The 18,814-nt window shown below is 39.5% G+C and overlaps 1 protein-coding gene across 1 annotated transcript in view; it reads right to left on the bottom strand.

Moving 5' to 3' along the window:
• Positions 1–18,814, bottom strand: part of TSPAN11 (tetraspanin 11) — a 164,123-nt gene that overhangs the window by 19,234 nt on the left and 126,075 nt on the right. The window contains exons 5-6 of the mRNA XM_027856440.1: positions 17,790–17,894; positions 157–315 (exon numbers count right to left, since the gene is read on the bottom strand). Of these exons, the coding sequence (XP_027712241.1) occupies positions 157–315; positions 17,790–17,894 (264 nt within the window). The remainder of the gene's footprint in view (positions 1–156; positions 316–17,789; positions 17,895–18,814) is intronic.

Here is an 18,814-nt window from a genome sequence, read left to right as displayed (position 1 = left end):
TTTCTCTTTCCTTCTGTCCTTCCTTCCCTCTCTCTTTCTATCTTTCCCTCTCTGTCCTCCCCCCCCCCCAACATCTGTCTCTCTCTCTCCTCCTCCTTTCTCTTCTCCCCTCCAATCCTAGTGAAAGAGAGCACCATCTCAGGGTTTCCTACTTACCTCTACTTTATAGATGTTGGAAGGGTGGGCCCGCTGACCGCAGAGGACCACAACTGTCTTACAACAGCTGTCAGGCACCTTACGGCCCTCAGCTTCTGGAGACTGGATATAGATGCTGTACTCCCAGTCTGCCGAGCTGTTGCTGCCACAGCACCTGAACTGGGGGCAGAGAACATGTCTTCAGAGTAGTGCAAGAGAGCCCCTACCAGTAAACCCTTAGTTTCTGGCAAAGATAGCTACAAGGTAGGCAGCTAGCTAGGGCACAAAACACAGTGGAGTGGGAGGAAGGACATTTTAAAATATGATTTTATATAATATATATATATATTTATATATATAGTGACTATATAAATTATATATTTGTAATGTCATAAATTTCACTTTCTGGTACATAAGTATTAATTTTGTATTAAATTAAATTAGATTTCAGGGGGCTAGAGGAGCAGAGGTGGAGGCTTCTCATCAACTCCCCACCACCACCACACACACACACACACACACACACACACACACACACACACACACACACACACACACACACAGACTTAGAGAACCTGCAGGCAAATGACTCAAGGTAGGCAAGGTAATTAGCAAGCCAGAAAATATTTACAGGAAAAAGGGTAGGCAGCTACGTTGGGCACAACATTATTTACCTGCACAGGATTTGAAACTACCCCAGAGAATGTATCACTGGTAGAAGTGATGGTTATGGTGTTAGAACATTTTCCTTGCCCACCTGCCCTAGGATGACTAACAGATCAGTAGCAGGACAGCGAGTCCATGTTTTTGATCACTATCCATATAATTTCAAGAGATCTAGATCAGGAGTTCTTAATCCTTTTTTGTCATGGATCCTATTGGCCGTCTGATGATTCAATCTATGGATTCCTTCTCAGAATCATGTTTTAAATTCATAAAACAAGATACATAGTTACAAAGGAAACTAATTATATTGAAATACTATTATCAAGATACTAGATTACAAGTTCATAGACCCCAGGTTAAAAGCCCATGATTGTAGAAGAAGGTCTTCAGCATACTGGGTGGATGCCTTGTGAAGATTTACAGGAGGACATGGCCAAGAGGTTATATACGATGAGAAGGAATGGATCATCAAGGAGATCACAAAATATTGGAAATCCTGACGTAATCTTTAAAAAAAAATGGAAGAAAGGAGAAAATGTGAAAACAAAGAAAGAAAGGCACCTGAAGAAAAAGAGGGGAATGTTGGAAAAATAGAATTGCAACAGAGGGGAAAAGGAAGGAAACAAACCACTGAATAACTGAGCTAAGCACAGAGAAAGGTTCAATAAACTAAGGAGCATTTAATAAGCTCCTCTTATCTCCCAGGCACTGTGTCAGGCATTAGAGATACAAAAATAAACAACAAAAAAATGAATCAATCTCTTTTCTTGAGGAGCTGCCATTCTTATCAGGGTAGGTTCCCCAAAAGAATGGAGCTAGATCCTCTGAGGAGGAAACAGTTATTGTCCTCCAAGGAATACTAATGGAGACTCACAGACACTGCCAGGTGAGATAGAATAACAACCACCACAAAAACAATAATGACAACAGCTGATATTTATGTACCGATTTAAGATTTGCAAAGAGCAAATATTTCCATTTTTGAAAAGAGCGAAGAGTGGCACCCATAAACTAAAGGCCAGGGACCTTTACCCTAATTTGTGCTGTTGAACATTTAGAAAAGAAAGCAGTAGGGAGAAAGAACCAGCATGGCTATGTAACTCTAGCTAGGGCAGGTCATGCTAGCACAACTTTATTTTCTTTTCTGACAAGGTTAATTGACTAGTGGATCAGGGGAATGCTGTAGCTTACCTTGAGCTTTAAAAGGTATTTGAAAAAGCTTCTCTAAAATAAATTATAATAAACTATTAAAAAAGAAAAAGTTTCTCATGCTATTCTTTTGGAAAAGATTGAGAGTTTTGGGATTAGTTGATAGTGGACAGGTGAATTAGAATGTGGTTGAAGGCTTGGCTCAAAGAGGAGTCAGAGAGTTTCATGTCATCTTGGAAGAAAGTCTCTGGTGGAGTGTTCTGGAGATCTGTGCATGGCCTTGTGCTATTTGCCATTTTTTTCAATGACTTTGATAAAGGCATAGATGAAATGCTATTAAATTTTCATACATTACAAAGCTGGGAAGGATAAGTAGCGTACTATATTATGTATTCAGGATTCAAAAATTGTAGGCTAGAACATTTGGATGAATCTAATAAGATGAAATAATATAATAAGATAAAATTCAACAGGGACAAATGTAAAGTTTTACACTCGGTTTAAAAAATTAACTTTAGAAGTACAAGATGGGGAGGTGTGACTATGTAACAATTTGTCTTGCTTATTCTTTTTTTTCCCTCTGGATTGTAATAACAGAATATCAGGGGGCCTTAGAGGTAATCCAGTCCAATAAATATCTGTATAGGAATTTTCTAGAAGATAGCCACAGCAAGTGAGTCATCTAGAACACCACCAGGGAGGGAAAAGCCAGTTCCTTTTAAGGTAGCCCATTCCATTTTCTAGAAGAGTTCTTGTTATGAAGTTTTGGCTTACATTTTCACTTTGTTAAATTCTACCTATTTTTCTTAGTGTTTCCCTATTGCAATAGGTACTGAAAGTTTTGATGAGAGTAGGTGTTAAGTGGAGAGAATAATGTGAATGGGAGAGATGTCATCAAAGTAGAATTGACAAGGCTTGTCAGTTGATGGGATAGAAGGAGAGAAGTGAAGGAGAAGGAAGAGTCATGGATGGCTCTGAGGTTGTGAACCTGGGTGACTTGATGGATGGATGGATGGATGGGTGGGTGCTCTCAGTAGAAATAGAGATGCCTGAAGATAGCTGTCATTTCTGCCTAATTCTTCTCTTATCTAAACCAAACATTGTCAGTTCCTTTAACCAACACTCATATAGCAAGGTCTCCAATTTTCTCCCCATCCTGACTTCCCTACTGGATGCTCTGAAGCTTGTCCCTTCTATAATGTGGCAACTGGAACTGAAAACAATATTTCAGATGTGATCTGATGAAGACAGAATATAGCTGTATATAAAATTATCACTTACTTTTTTATGAACGCTATGCCTGTCTTAAATGAAGTATAACATTGTGTAGCTTTTTTGTCCTCCATCTTGCACTGTTGGCTCATATTGAACTAGGTTCTTATTAGTAAGAATAATGAATCCTGTGAAGTGGTTGCATTATTTGAATTCATATTGCATATTTCCATTAGGTTTAAACCAATTACCATATTTTAAAGAATTATAATTTCAAATAGAGTAGATTTGAATACATGCAATCACTTCAAATAGTTTATAATACCAACCAATTAGGACCTAGTTGTAATGGCATAAAAAAGACTCTCCACCCTCCTTTTTTATTAAAATGAAAAAATAATGATATTTTCGTATTTAGTCATACCTTCCCCATCTTGTATTTCTGAAATGGATTTTTTTGTACCACAGCATAGGACTTTACATTTATCTTTGTTAAAATTCATCTTATTAGGCTTAGGACATAATTATACTCTATTAAGATCTTTTCATTGCCTGAATGTGTCTGTCATCCAGCATGTTATCTATCTGTCCCCCATTTATGTCATCGGCAAACCAATTATCATTTGTCATGATCTCCTGCCCTCTCATCATCATGATCATCCACTTATTGAAACTCACCCTCTTTATTAATGTCCTTCCTAAAAAGTGGCACCTTGAATGGAATACGGTGCTCCAAAAATGGTTAGACTAGGGCAAGAAGCAGTAGGATATCTACTTATTTTAAAACAGCTTAAAATCAAATCAAGAGGAAGAATGCTGTAGTGCAGTGGTTCTCAAACTATTTGGTCTCAAGTTCTCTTTATACTCTTAAAAATTATTGAGGACCCCCTCCCAAAGAGCTTTTGTTTATGTGGGTTATATCTATTGATATTTACTATATTAGCAATTAAAATGTCTTTGCATTATTATGATAATAGTTTTGACCTCAGTGACCCCCCTGAAAGGGTTTTGGGGATCCTTGGGGATCTTCAGAATCACACTTCGGAAACTACTGTTATAGTGGAGTTAGGAAAATCTGTGATCAAATTCTGCCTGACATATTTTAGTCAAGCAATAATATGTTATATGTAATATAGTACTATGTTGTATGTTAACTATTAGGTAACCTTTCCATGCTCTTGACAAGTCTTTATGACCATAAATTCTAGAAAAATTGCTGGGCATATATGTGGAAAGAGTTTCTGTACTCCCTGTATTATAGGAATTCTCTGCACTAATTTTAAAAGTGGGCTCCATTTGATTATTGCTTCAACTTAACGGTACCTTTGTTAGGTAAGAACACTTAATTGAATCAGTCAATCTGAATTGAGTATGAATAGGGCCTGTATACATCTTTGGATAAATCAAAGCGATTACAGGAGAGAATTGGCCACTCCTTAAAGAATTTATAGGGAGGAACTATCTCAGAACCAGAGAGAGAATCAGAAGATCTGGAAGGGAAAGGGAAGTAATTGGGTCTTACAGAACTGATACAAGAATCATAGCTCCTGCACAACCAACAAAAGGGAGAGAGCAGGACTGAGCTGTAGTTGATACAAGAGATACTGTATTCAAGGCTCTGCAGACATCTCAGAGCAGAAGAGATGCCATGGACTGATGGCCACCATTGCACCCACTTACTCAAGAACTGAACTAGAGAAAAAGACTGATTTTTCTTTGACTTTCCTTCCATATCTATCCACAGAAACTTTAATAAATTTGCTGTTTTGTTACTGGAACATCTCCAGTAACCTGGATTTTGCCTCAATTATAAAGAGGTCAGCGGTTACATAGATATAGATATAAATGTAAATTTATGCAGAGAGCCCAACCTCTGTCTAAATGTTAGGAATTTTCCTCACTAGAGGTTTGGAGAGATTGTGATTGAATTGATAACTTTTATTTTAAAATGAACTTCTTAAAGCTTCAGAGGAGGGAAGTATGTGGATCTTAGGGGCTGTTATATTGCCCCTAGGCATAAAATGAGCTAATTATCATAACATGGTATTACACAATGGAAACACATGTCCAAATGAAAAAAAAGTGGGACAATATTTTCCCTTCTCCAATTCTATGGTGCTGTGTCTACCCTCTATGGTCCTTTAAAGATCATTAACACTGTCTTAGCAATTGCATCTGCTGATTCTATAAAAAAACCTTTTGAATTGTACTCATAGAGGGCAGCCAGATAATCTCTTACTTTTTTGGAAGAATATATGTAGCTCTTAGAGCTTGGTCAATCAATGAAGACACCAAGGTCATCCACTGCATCCTGGGTCATTGTCAGTCATCTTGACTTTTGTTCTGCCACTGGACTTTGATGACACTGAAGAGGGAGTGAGGTTGATGACTTTGCAAAATTTTGCCTCACTAAATCCAATTCACACGCAAGTCAAGACATCACTTGATGTCATTGATTCTCTTCGAAAATGAAGGGCAAACAACAATTATTACATTTTTGGACTAGACACATGATTTCTTTGGTATAGGGAGCTCCAAGTGAGGAAGCTCCCTCTATCATTGCAAGTGAGCCCCTTCTCTGAAATTTCTAGTCTTAAAAGAGTTACTACCTTGGGGCACCAAGAAGTCAAGTGAACTTCTCCAGGACAGTCCAGTAAGTCAAGTTCTTATTCAAATAGCCAGGATGTGTCAGAGTGGAACTTGAATGTATGGCTTCTTGACTTCGAGACCAGTGTTCCAGCCACTATACCATTCTGCTTAGCACAGTGCTTGGCACACAGTAAGTGCAGAATACTTGGGTCCCTCCTGTTTTACCATCTCATACTGCCTTTTTTTGTCATACTCTCATTTGTTTGTGTTTTCAACTCCCTATTTTGTTCTTTTCCTTCTCATTCAAAGATAATTCTTTTTGACAGAGAAAACAGAAACAAAATAAGAGTTAAATAGTTCTACCCTCTCTCTATCATCTGTTATCATTATCCCAGGCAGCTAGATAGTTAAGTACAATAGGTAAGGACTTTGGATTTGGAGTCAGGAAAGTCTGATGTCAAATTCTTCATCAGACATTTGATAGCTGTATGATCCTGAGTTAACTCACTTAACCTTTCCTAGCCTTAGTTTCTTCTTCTGTAAAATGCGGGTAATAATAGCATCGATCTTCCGGGATTGTTGTGATGAGCAAATAAGATCTAATAAGATAATATGTATAGTGCTTTGCAAACCTTAAAGAACTATATAAATGCTATTATTATTATTGTTGTTGTTATTAACCTATACGCTGTGAGGTGTAATCTCTCTTTATCATTCTCTTTTTTCTAACACAAATTAAAAACATCATTTAAAAAATTCTTACTGCTGATTCTTTAGCTGATTCTAGGCTTTGCTATTTGTGACATTTTTATTTGAGGATCATACCACTCATTACTTAGTCTTGCTTCCTCCTTTCATACGTCTTTTAAAAATCTAAGCTGGTTGATGAATAATCACATAAATCTCATTAGATAATTTCCCTTTTTACTTTTCATAGGAATTATTTCTACAGAATTTTGTTTTCTAGAACTTCCCATTGCCCTTAGGATGACATTTTTTATAGGATTTAGGGTCCATGCCATACCCTGCCTGGCTTTTCTTCTTTTATCATAAAGTCTAAAATGGAGTGGTTAATTTCCCTTCATGATTCTTATCTTTCCTTCTTCATCAAGCATTAATAATAATGATGATGATGAAACTAACACATAGTACTTTAAGGTTTACAAAGTGCTTTACAAATATCATGTCATTTTATCCTCATAACAACCTTGGGAACCAGGTGCTTATTATAATTCCCATTTTAAAGATGAGAAACTGAGGTAGACTTAGATTAAGTAATTTGTCTAGGACTGCACAGCTAGTAAATATCTGAAGGGGACTTCATTTATTTATTTTTTTGGGGGGTGAGGCAATTGGGGTTAAATGACTTGTCCAGAGTCACACAGTTAGTAAGTGCTATGTGTCTGAGGCTGGATTTGAACTCAGGTCCTCCTGACTCCAGGGCCAGTGCTCTGTCCACTGCGCCATCTAGCTGCCCCTGAGGGGAACTTTAAATCTTGGTCTTCCTGACTCCAAGTACAGAGCTCTATTCTGTATGCTGTCTAGGAGCAAGAAAAGGCCTAGGAGCATGTCTCCTCATTGGTCAGAATCAGATCCATGATAGCAGTTTCTTCTATCGCTTCTTTTTTTGTCTGTTTGTTTTAAGATTATTTTTTGTTTTGTTATTAACTTGAGAAACATCAATATTTCCAAAAACAATGAACAAAAAAAGAGGACCATATAAAGAACTGTGAATCTCTATGACATACAGCTTGGGTTGTAAAAAAGTATTTATCACATTTAACACAGTGCTACTAACCTTCCCTGCCTGTCTCCAGCCAGTTCTAAACCTCTGCTTTCTTCCACTTTTCTCTGTAAAATGGAGAGAATAATAGCATCTAACTCTCAGAGTTGTTGTAAGGATCAAATGAGATAATATTTGTAAGGTGCTTAGCACTGTGCCTGGCACATAGTAGGTACTATATAAATGTTAACTATAATAATATATGGAATAATAATAAATATAATAACATCATAATAATACTTGTTAGTGTTATTATTGTTGTTGTATTTATTGTTTTGACTGTTTCATTGATGTTTTCTTTCTTTTCTTTTGTTTGGCATCCTTAACAGTAACTTCCCCCTCAAACACACTGCTCTTCCAAAGCCTTCTATTGTAACAGATTAAGTATGATCAAGTGAAAAAAAAAAGCCCATCTGTTAATTGTGTTTGAAATATATGTCTCAATTGACACCTACAGCTCAGCACCTCCGTGTGAAGAAGTAGGAAGCATGCTTCATCACAAGCCTTGTGGAGGCTTGATTGGAATGCTTAAGTCTTCCTTTTTTGAAAAAAAAAAACTCTGAACTTAAATACCAAATAAAACGAGTGAGTCTGTAGACAAAGAATCGGAGGGACAGAATCTGAGAGATGGGAGGGACCTCAGTGACCCTCTAATCCCATCCAGACACAAAAAGACTCTCCACCTTAGCATATCCAACAAGTGGTTGTCCAGCCTCCAGGAAATCCATTCTACCTATGTATAGTTTGAATTGAAAGAAGTTGTTTTTCTTGGCATAAAATCAAAAGTTACTTCTTTTCAATTTCCACCCAGTGCTCCTGGTTCTTCCCTTTGGGGTCAAACAGAACAAATCTGATCCTTCCTTCACACACTTGCCCTCTATATATTTGAAGATAGCTATCATCTCTTCTACTCCAGGATAAACGTGCCCAGTTCCTTCATTTGATCCTTACATGGTAGGGACTCAAGTTCTTCACTATCCTGGCTGGCTTCCTCTGGAAGCTTTTCACCACCCTTCTTAAACTATAGTGCCCAGAACCAAACACAAATTTGCCAGATGAGATCTGATGAAGGCAGAGTACCACTGGAATATAATCTCCCTATTCCTGTAGACTCTGTCTCTCTTATTGCAATTCAATTGCACAGTAAAATGGAAAAAAAAGATGATTTTTGTACCTAAAACTCTGAATCTCTATCATGTATAGTTTGTTTTGCCTTTTAAGCACAGAATAAATTTAACATGTACCTTTCAAAGCTGTGTTACTTTTCTGTGTTTCCTTTTCTTTTTATCTGTGCATTTTAAAAATTCTTCATCGACTTTCCTTCTCCTCCCACTTTATTTTTTTAGCAACCTCATTACTATCCTTTCTCTTCCTTTCCCGGTTTCCCATCCCCATTGAAAAACAAAACAAAACAAAACAAAACAAAACAAAACAAAACAAAACAAAACTCTTGTAACTCTAATGGGGGCCTGGTGCATGCATAGAACCTGTCATCTTGCTTGGCTGCTACAGTCTCTCGCCTTGGAGGATGCTAGTAGACTTCCTGAACATGTAAAAGAAGGTGTCTGTTCCAGTTGGCTAACCCCATGGTAGAAAGGAGGCTCTTTATCTGGCTACAAAGACATTAAGCAAAGGCCCATCAGATTCACTTGCCTCATTTACATCTGGGGGATCTTGGTGACTACTTCACTCAGGGGTCTGATGAAAGGAGCAGTCTCCAACCTTATGAATTTCAAAGGGCTGGGGAGTGAGCCACAAGAATCTGGGAGTGAGGCCCAGGTCAGGTTTTGTAACTGGTTCAGCATCAGTGGGTAACAGTTGATCTTCAAGTCCTCCAGCTCAGCACTTGGGCTACATCTGGACATAAATTTGGTGGGACCAATGCTGAGTAGACCCCAAGCCAAGGTGGTTTGGTTTCTTGTCTGGATGACTCTGGCTCTATCACGGAGAGCTCAACATGGTCTGAGAAGCTTAGGAGGGATCAGGTTTTCTTCAGAAACAAACTGATTTTCTATGCTGTTTCTTTTTTTCTCTCCTTCCTTCCTCCCTCTCTTCCTTCCTTCCTCCCTTCCTTCCTCCCTCTCTTCCTTCCTTCCTCCCTTCCTTCCTCCCTCCCTTCCTTCCTCCCTCCCTTCCTTCCTTCCTTCCTCCTCCCTTCCTTCCTTCCTTCCTCTCTTCCTTCCTTCCTCTCTTCCTTCCTTCCTTCCTCCCTCCTTTCCTTCCTTCCTCCCTTCCTCCCTCCCTTCGTTCCTTCCGAAAGGCCTTCTGAGCACCAAATCAAGCACTTAAGTGCAAAGAAAGCAATAATCTTTAGTAGATTATGTATGATGTTCCTTGCTTGTTGCATCCGCAGAACTTTGTATTTGAGGAATACATGTTGACTGTTCTGAGACTCTTTCCTGTAGGGCAATGGGGAAGCAGGTGAAAGTACAGTGATTATAGGCCTCCAGAGGACCATATAGATTGGTAATATGGACAATGTATTCAAAATGCACCCCCACTTATTTACTGAAGACAGCAAATTTTTCAAATAGGAGATGGTGTAATGGGAGTCTGGCACATACCCCTAAAGCCTGTATTTTCCCGTCCAAGAATACAGAACATTTAGCAATATTTTTTAGACACTTTTTGGTAGCATCGTTTGGACACCTGCTAATCTCTAGATACCTGTAGGATTTGTCTGTTTTCATAGCTCTTGGGAGGTACCAAGTCAAGTCCTGGCAACATACTCAGGAAAGAAGCTGATCTTTCGTACATTCTTCTATCAGGTCACCCAGAGGTGCCACAGTCCCCCTTACCAGGGAATTGCTGCCACCACTGCTAGACTTTTCTCTTTGTCCCTGACAGCCCCCATGGAGTCATACAAATTTTTGTTATCTAATTTTGACTGGGCCATCACTACAACAAGACAATCTTTCTATTCCCAAATTGTTTCTCTGGCCCCATGACAGATGTTTCAAAACTTTTGTTTTCTTCTCAAGCTTCCCACAGCAGGCTCTTTCCCTGATATCTTAGCTGAGGCATCACTGATAAAATCTAGGCCATTTGTCTCCAACTTCTATCCCCATCTAACGTCTCCCTGCCATTATCCCTCACAATTTACTACTTTAATGCAATTCCTGATAAACAGATGACCCATATTCTTGCCAAGGCCCATTCTTCTATATGTACCCTTGATCTTATCCCCTCCCGCTTTTTCCAGAAGATTGCCCCCACTTTCATCAACCCTCTCTAATTTTTCGTCTCTTCCTGTGTCCTAGTTATACATACTCTGTCCCTGCAGCTTACCAAAAAAAAAAAGTCTTCCCAGCCTAAAACACACACACACACACACACACACACACACACACACACACACACACACCCCCTCACTAAATCCTACCATCCTGGCTGTTACCCTATATCTCTCTTTTCCATTATCAGGCAAACTCGTGCAAAAAGCTATCTATACTTATTACCTCTACTGCCATTCTTTTAAGCTCTCTTGAATCTGGTTCCCAAATCTCTCATTCATCTGAAATATATTTCTCAAAAGTTTCCAATTATTTTAATTTTAATTTATTTTTTTTTTTTTCGCTTTTTTTTGGTGAGGCAATTGGGGTTAAGTGACTTGCCCAGTATCACACAGCTACTAAGTGTCAAGTGTCTGAGGCTAGATTGAGGCTAGGCAATTGGGGTTAAATGACTTGTCCAGAGTCACACAGTTAGTAAGTGTTATGTGTCTGAAGCTAGATTGGAACTCAGGTCCTCCTGACTCCAGGGCCGGTCCTAGCTGCCCCTCCAATTATTTTTTAACTGCTCCATCAAAAGGTTTTTTTCCCTCAGCCTCCATCCTTTTTAACTTTCCTACAACATTTGACATTGCTGAACATCTTCTCCTGTTTGATACTCTGGTCTCTCTAGGCTTTTGTAACTTTTTAAACCTTGCTTGGTACTCCTCTTACCTGTCTGAATTCTCCTTTGCCAGATCTTTATCTATGTCATACCCACTAACTGGGGATGTGCATCAAAGCTCTGTCTTGGCCCCTCTTTTCTTTTCTCTCTATGCTTTATGACTTAGTGACCTCGGCAATTCTCGAGGTTTCAATGATTATCTCTGATAGTAATTTATAATCAAAGTGATATGATGCCATGCCTCTGCTCTTCCCTCTTTAGCTAGCCCAGATGACTGGTTTTTGTACTTTCTTTTTCTCCTTTTAATTATCTCTTTATGATCCTCTCTCTAAAGCTGGTTTGTTTTGCTTGTGACTATTTACTCCCTGACTCCCTCCTCCTTCTTAACTTCTTTTCTCCTTTCTCATTCTCCCCATTTGTTTCCCTGTTGAATTTTATGTAAACATTTCTAATTGCTCCAAAGTATTTATCTTTTTTGGTTTCCCTTGTATTTTGTGTTTGTATTCTAAAGACTCTACTTTCATCTAGAATTCATGAATATTCTCTGTTCTATTAAGGGTCCATTTCCCCCTCCTAGGATTATTTTAAGGGTTGTTTTTTTTTTTTTTTTCCTTAGAATAAGTTATTGTTGTTTGTTAGCCTTTTCCTTCTGGAATATCATATTCCAAGATTTCTTTTCTTTAAAGTAGTCACAATTAGTAATTGAATTCTTTCCATTTAATTGCTTGCAGCATTTTTCTTTACTTGGAAGTTCTAGATTTTGGCAATAACGTTTCTAATGTTTTCTATTTGAAATTTTTTTTTTTTGGAAATAAGTGGATTCTTTCTATTTCCCACTTTGTCCTCTGGTTATAATAGATCTGTGTGGTTTTCTTTTATGATATCTTGAAATACAGTTTCTAAGTACTTTTTTCAAGATTTTTAGAAAATACAATGATTCATAAATTTTTATCTGACCTACTTTTCAGGTTAGTTGTTTTTGAGTTGATTTCTTATATCTTTTAGTCTTTTGACTTTTTTCTAATGTTTCTTGCTCTCCCATGAAATCATTATGTTTGTTATATTATATTTTTCATGGAGTAGACTCCTTGGGTAGGCTTATCTACATTTTGCTTTAAGCTATTTCTATTTTCCCCCAAAGAGCTCTAATTCCATTCCCCTACCTGCTGCTTAATTTTTTCCAGCCACCCTTGGAGTCCTTGTGGCCAGACATTTTCTCTCTTGTACTTTTTGTAGATTCCCTCTTCTGGTTTACCTCTTAGATGTCTCTTATCATATAGTGCTTCCTTACTATATTCGGAGTTACCTTCTATATACTTATCCCTCCTGCCTCAGTTTCTGGATTAAGACTTTGTGCCAGAGCTGGGTTCTACCCTCACTTATGCTCTTAGATGGAGTAGGCATGCCCCGTTTGGTCCTATTTCTTTAGCGGTCTGGATGCTGCTGCTGCTATAGTTCTGAATGAGCTGGCTGGGATAAGGCTCAGCTCTCTGGCTTCTGCCTCTGTCTCCTGGAAGCCCAAAGAAAGTAATACCCTTAGCCCATCTCTATCTCCTCCTATACAATCTCCGATTGTGACTTGGATTCATCCTCTGATAATACTTTCAGTTTCTTTTCTAGAAGGAATGTCAGCCTGCACTTGGTACATATATAACAGCTATTTGGCCATAACAAATTCTCTTTATCCTTCATACTTGCAGGAAGTGAGAGTCTGAATTCTCAGGTTCCTATTAATCTTGTTGGAAGCTTCTGTAGGTCTCTCTGGTAGTGAACCGTTACAAACTGTTTCATCTTCTCCTGGGTGCTTCTAAGGAAGGCTTTATTTATTTATAGCAATCTTTTGCTGAGATGTTCATGGGTATTTAATTGGCCATTAGTCACTTCCTTCCAATGATCCAATTCAAACAGAAGCTGAGCATAGCTTGTATTTAGAAGGGGATTTATAGATTTTCATCCTTGAGGATTACACCTCTTCTAATGATGGACCCCTAAAAAGCCCTGGACTTTCCCACATGGCCCAGTCCCAGGCAGAAAATAGTGTAAATGCCATTCTTCTGAGGCATCTGGCTCACCCCAGCCCACCTGGATTACTTAATTAGCTTACTTGACACTCCTTAATTCCATCTAGACCCCTTTCTCTGTTACCTCCAGACCACCCCAGGCTACTTGCCACTCCAAGATCCCATCCAGATCTTCCCACAGTCTTTCTGTATTAAAGTATCAATTTTATTCTCATCAAATGCTCAGATTATTTAAATCTGGCCCACTGGCATTGGTGTCACTAATAGCACAGACTCACTAGGAATCTTGCCCACCAAAAAAAGTGTTTTAATAAACTCACTACTTGGACTGAAAGAAGGCTTGAGTGATCAAATTCTTTTGAGGCAGACTGATGCCTTTTACCCTTGCATTTCCAGGTTCCCAAGACCCCTAGACCCCTGACCAGGAATTGCCTGACCCCTTTAAGCCCTTCTCCAGTCAAGACAGAGGGTATGTAAGCCTCCCCCCTCTTTCTCTATCCCTTGAGGTTGCTCTCCAAGCATCTAGGAAGGCTTGGAGGTACTTTTCAGGCCTGATGCTCTCAGGGTTCTATTTGGGTTAGACAGTTAGTACGCTGTCTTGGACCAGACCAACCTTCCTAAGCAGAGGAAGGACATCCTATCCAGAAACATCTGCCCAATTCTCTCAATTCCCTATGATGCTAGGGAACTAGGAAAACTGCAGATGCTTTTTGGTTTCCTGAGGCTTACTCCCTCCCTCCTCCTACATGGAGGGACCCCTCGTCCTCACTCTGGTGCCTGCAGAATCCCCCTTCTCTTCTGGCCTCATGGCCACTGGATCCTCAAAGCTGGATTCAGTGGGACTTCCCTGAGATTTGCCCCTAAGTTAGAACTGGAAAAAGCTCAGTCTTCAAGACCTTGAAAAGGAAAGCTTTGTGTCTGGTTTCAATATGGTCTAGGGGACCAAGAAAAATTGTAAAAGTTCCAAAAAATATTCTTAAGATTCTTCTTCCCGTAGTTCTGGCTCTGACCAGACTAAGGCTATAGTGTTAGAACACTAGTTAGAATAGCTAAAAGCATCTTAGCAGATTCTGGAGGTTTTGTGATTGATCATTAACAAGTTTTAAAACTCATCTTTACATATCCTGGTCACTCCTTTCCCCTACTCCCTTCTCTTAAGTCAAGAAGGTATCTCAGTAATGGGATTGCAAATAGCCCTGTTTTTTTTTTTTGTTTGTTTGTTTGTTTTTGTTGTTGTTATTGTTGTTGCTGTTGTTAACCCCCCTCATCTCAATCAGACTAAGAGAAGAGAGTGCTGGAGAATAGCAGGGAATTTGAGTCACCCTCCTGTACCTGGTGGGAGGGGCAACAGCTACAGTGGGGCCCCACTGGCAACGTCCCTGGTCCTGGGGCACCTGGAAAAGCTGAGAGGACAATTTTAGCTTGCCTGGAAGTATCACCCAGGTTCAATGCATCCTGCGCACCACCCTTCCCCCGACCCCCCAGCAGCTGTGGGGACAGAGGTAAGTGATCTCAAGGTAGTACAAAGTAAGAAGCCAGTCAGCCTCCAAACTTGGGTAAGCCCAATCTTTTAAAAGTTGTAGTTTTAACATGTTAATGATGAGATGCCAATTCTCTGTGTAAAGTAAGTTGTAAATGCAATTGATGTCATCTGAAGCGTATTGTTTGTGTTACAGCTGAAACAATTTGGCTATCATTTATGAAAAATGTAAGATTGTTGGTTATTGTTTTAATGCTGAAACCAAAAACTGGTAACTGATTACTGCGTGTGGAAAGGAGGGATGAGGTGAAAGCCTCATCCAGATTGGTTCTGCCCATTCAGAGCAGTCCTCATGGCTAGTCTTTAAGGCCCAGCTCATAGCAGCTCTAAGGGTAGATGGGGTGAATAGGAAGCCCCTTCTCTGGGGTTCTTGTCAATCCCCCTTTATTTTGTAAATTCACCAAAAAGCTTGTTTGGATTATGAGTTCCTAAACAATGAACTTGGCTTGGTGGGAATTTGTAAGTATATAGAAATGTTGTCTAATGATTGGCTTTTACACCAGGACAAATTTAAATTTGAGATGTAAATCACAGAAAATTTTTCCTAAGCAAAACTTGCTCTTTGAGGTAAAAGCTCTCAGGACTATAATAGATTGTGTTTTGAGTTGTTTGATGGATCATAACAGTCCACCCATAATCAATAGCCAATAATCTACATCTGAGAGAAATGCCACAAGCTACTCAGATAAAATGTGATACAGGTGGAAGTCTGCATCTGGAAAAGCTGAGAGGACAATTTTAGCAGTTTCCCTATTGTGTTTCTTTGAAAAAGATTGTTACCCACCTGGCTATTCCCGAGTCTGGCTATGATGTGGAATTGACACTGCATGGTTGGAAAACTGTGAATTATCTGAATTCTAAGGATGTTTTATCCTGTCACACTTGGTATAAATCTTGTCTCTACTTTATCCTTTTATAACAAATTTCTATAATCAGAGAAAATGGTCAGTAAATTAGTACTCGGGCTTGTCATCTGCCTGCCTACATAGTCATGTGAATTACTATCCCTTAGACTAAGGCTGGGATGATAAAGTTTGTGTTTAAAATCTGAGTTACTCAGCCTAAACTTATATTCTTTCTATATCCCAAATAACTGAAGTTAAATCAGAAACATCTTCAGTTTGGTTTAGGGAAGAGAATTTCAGTGTAATCAATTTTCTTAGAGGGAAGTAACCTATTTGACTTAATCATTACCGAAGTATCCTCCCAAGTCTTTTGTTATGATTGGAGTAAAAGTCAGTCCCTGGCAAATTCTTTTGTGTAACTATTGAACCCAGGGGTGGAAACCTTTTACCTGCAAAAGTGTTGTTACTTCCCAATAGCATTTGATTCTCCTAAAGGAATTGGAATCAGAGTGGAAACTTTTGAGAAAGTAACAAGATTAGACAATCCTGTATGTCAAATGTGAATGATTCTAATGGGCTTTTGCTTTCTTTCTTTGTTTTCCCCCATTCTGACACCACTTTTACCTCTCTCTATATTTGGGCCATCCATATTGAACTTGCTTCTCCTACTTGCTTGCTAGATTTATGTCTTCCAGGCTATTCACCTACAGTTGGAGTGGGTACCAGCCAATGTCCATCCATTGTCCCCTGGATGCAGCCTGTGCTTGGTTACAGTCAACCTCCTCTCTGGGACCCCCTCGAGGCAGGGGCAGCTCTACTGCCCCTTGCCAGCAGGAAGCAGTTTCAAAAGCTGAGACCATCGCCCTTTACCCCAAAAGAATTTGGATCCCATTTGTTTAAGGGGAGAATGATTGGGGATGGGATTTGTGCTGGACCTCTAAAAGAAAAAAGGCCATGTCTTTGGGACCTGGACCCCAAAACCCCTGAACCCAGTTCTCTGGTGTTTGCTTTGATGGGGCACTAATGATGGACCCCTAAAAAGCCCTGGACTTTCTCACATGGCCCATTCCCTGGCATTCTTCTGAGGCATCTGTTCCACATCAGCCCACCTTGATTTCTTAATTAGTTTACTTGACACTCCTTAATCCCAACTAGATCCCTTTCTCTGTTACCTCCAGACCACCCCAGGCTACTTGACACTCCTAGATCCCATCCAGATCTTTCCACAGTCTTTCTGTATAAAAGTACCAATTTTATCCTCATCAAATGCTCAGATTCTTAAAATCTGGTGTTGCTAATAGCACAGACTCACTAGGAATCTTGTCCACTCCAACCAATGTTTTAATAAACTCACTACTTGGACTGAAAGAAGGCTTGAGTGATTGAATTCTTTTGAGGTAGACTCATGCCCTTTACCCTTGCATTTTGGGGTTCTCAAGACCCTTAGACCACAACATCACTATATTCAGCCTCCAGGCTTTCTGCTTTTCTCTTGCTCTTTGTTTGCCTTTCATTCTTCATAAATGGGCATCCTCCTACTTTTTTTGGGGAAAAGAGATTCCAACAATGTGTCCCTCAATGAACTATCTCATTATTTTACAACAAACAGTATGTTCTGTCTGTGGTTCAATTCACACATGTTTTTATTCCTACCTGTAAGCTGTATTCACCAAACTATCATGGGCAAATTTACTGCAGATGAACACTTTGCTACAAGACTGCCAAAAAAGAAGAAAAAAAAAAAGATGGGGTTTTTCAGAAAAAGATTTCTGGAGTTGGGTTATCTTGTTCTTTGATTCTTGCCTGAATATGGAATTCTCTTTGGCACAGCTAGCTTCCTTTTTAAAAGCCAGGGAAGCCAGGGAGCCAGGGAAGTGAAGGATGTGAATGGATTTAGAGACTCAATGAATACATGGAACAGAATTTGGGAGCTAAGAAAGGGGGAAGCATCTTACATCCTGCTGCAGTTGATCCACGGAGTATGTAATCCCCTTTGCTCTGGGCTGGCCATAGTTCTCAGTCAGAGTCTGGTTCAGATGCTGTTTTAGCTCCTCACTTAGCTGGGAAAGAGAGAGACAAAGAGAAATAGGGATGGAACAGAATGATAAAGTATAACTCAAGCACCACCTGCTCTTAAGAACCTTCATATCCCAGGCCTTGTACACCCATCCTCTGCTTAAGTTCATGGTCATGCACCTTATGATGAGATGATCAGCAATGATGGTATACCTTGGTGTTGACCAGGGTGTAGCCCTTCGCCTTAGTTTCCCCAGGGATGTGACTCAATTTCATACAGAGTCACGCCCCAATTCCTTAGCCTAGCTTTCAGTGATCTCCATCTGGCCCTAGCCTACCTACACTGGAGAAGAGAGCAAGGCTGATGACTTTGCACAGCTCTGCCTCACTGAAATCCAATTCATGTACAAGTCAAGATATCACACTTGAGATCTCATTGGTCCTATTCAAGAACAAAGGATGAGGGGCAGCTAGGTGGCACAGTGTATAGAGTGCTGAAGTCAGGAGGACCTGAGCTCAAATCCAGCCTTAGACCATACACTTGACACTTACTAGCTGTGTGATCCTGGGCAAGTCACTTAACCCCAACTGCCTAAAAAAAAAACAAAAAACAAACCAAAAAACAAACAAACAAAAAAACAAAGGATAAACAACAATGATAAAGGTTCTGCACGAGGTCTCCACACAGAGAAGAGGACTTACAGAACTGGTGATGTGACTTAAACATTGTCAAACATATTTCTTACACTGTGGCTTACTACTATTATGGTCAAAGTTTAAGCTTACTCCTTCTATGGGCGCTGTGTTTATTTGTGGGAAGGAATGAACCAGAATGTGATTCTTAGGAGAAGACTTAGGAGAAGTGCCCTCTTCTTGATTCAAAAAGAAGCTGGGAAATGCTACTATTTCTTCTTCTTCTTCTTCTTCTTCTTCTTCTTCTTCTTCTTCTTCTTCTTCTTCTTCT

Source organism: Vombatus ursinus, unplaced genomic scaffold (assembly GCF_900497805.2).
Source record: "Vombatus ursinus unplaced genomic scaffold, bare-nosed wombat genome assembly UNPS02011431.1, whole genome shotgun sequence".
Classification (NCBI taxonomy): domain Eukaryota; kingdom Metazoa; phylum Chordata; class Mammalia; order Diprotodontia; family Vombatidae; genus Vombatus; species Vombatus ursinus.
The sequence above is the reverse complement of the archived record's forward strand: the minus strand, read 5'-3'. Positions and strand labels throughout refer to the sequence as shown.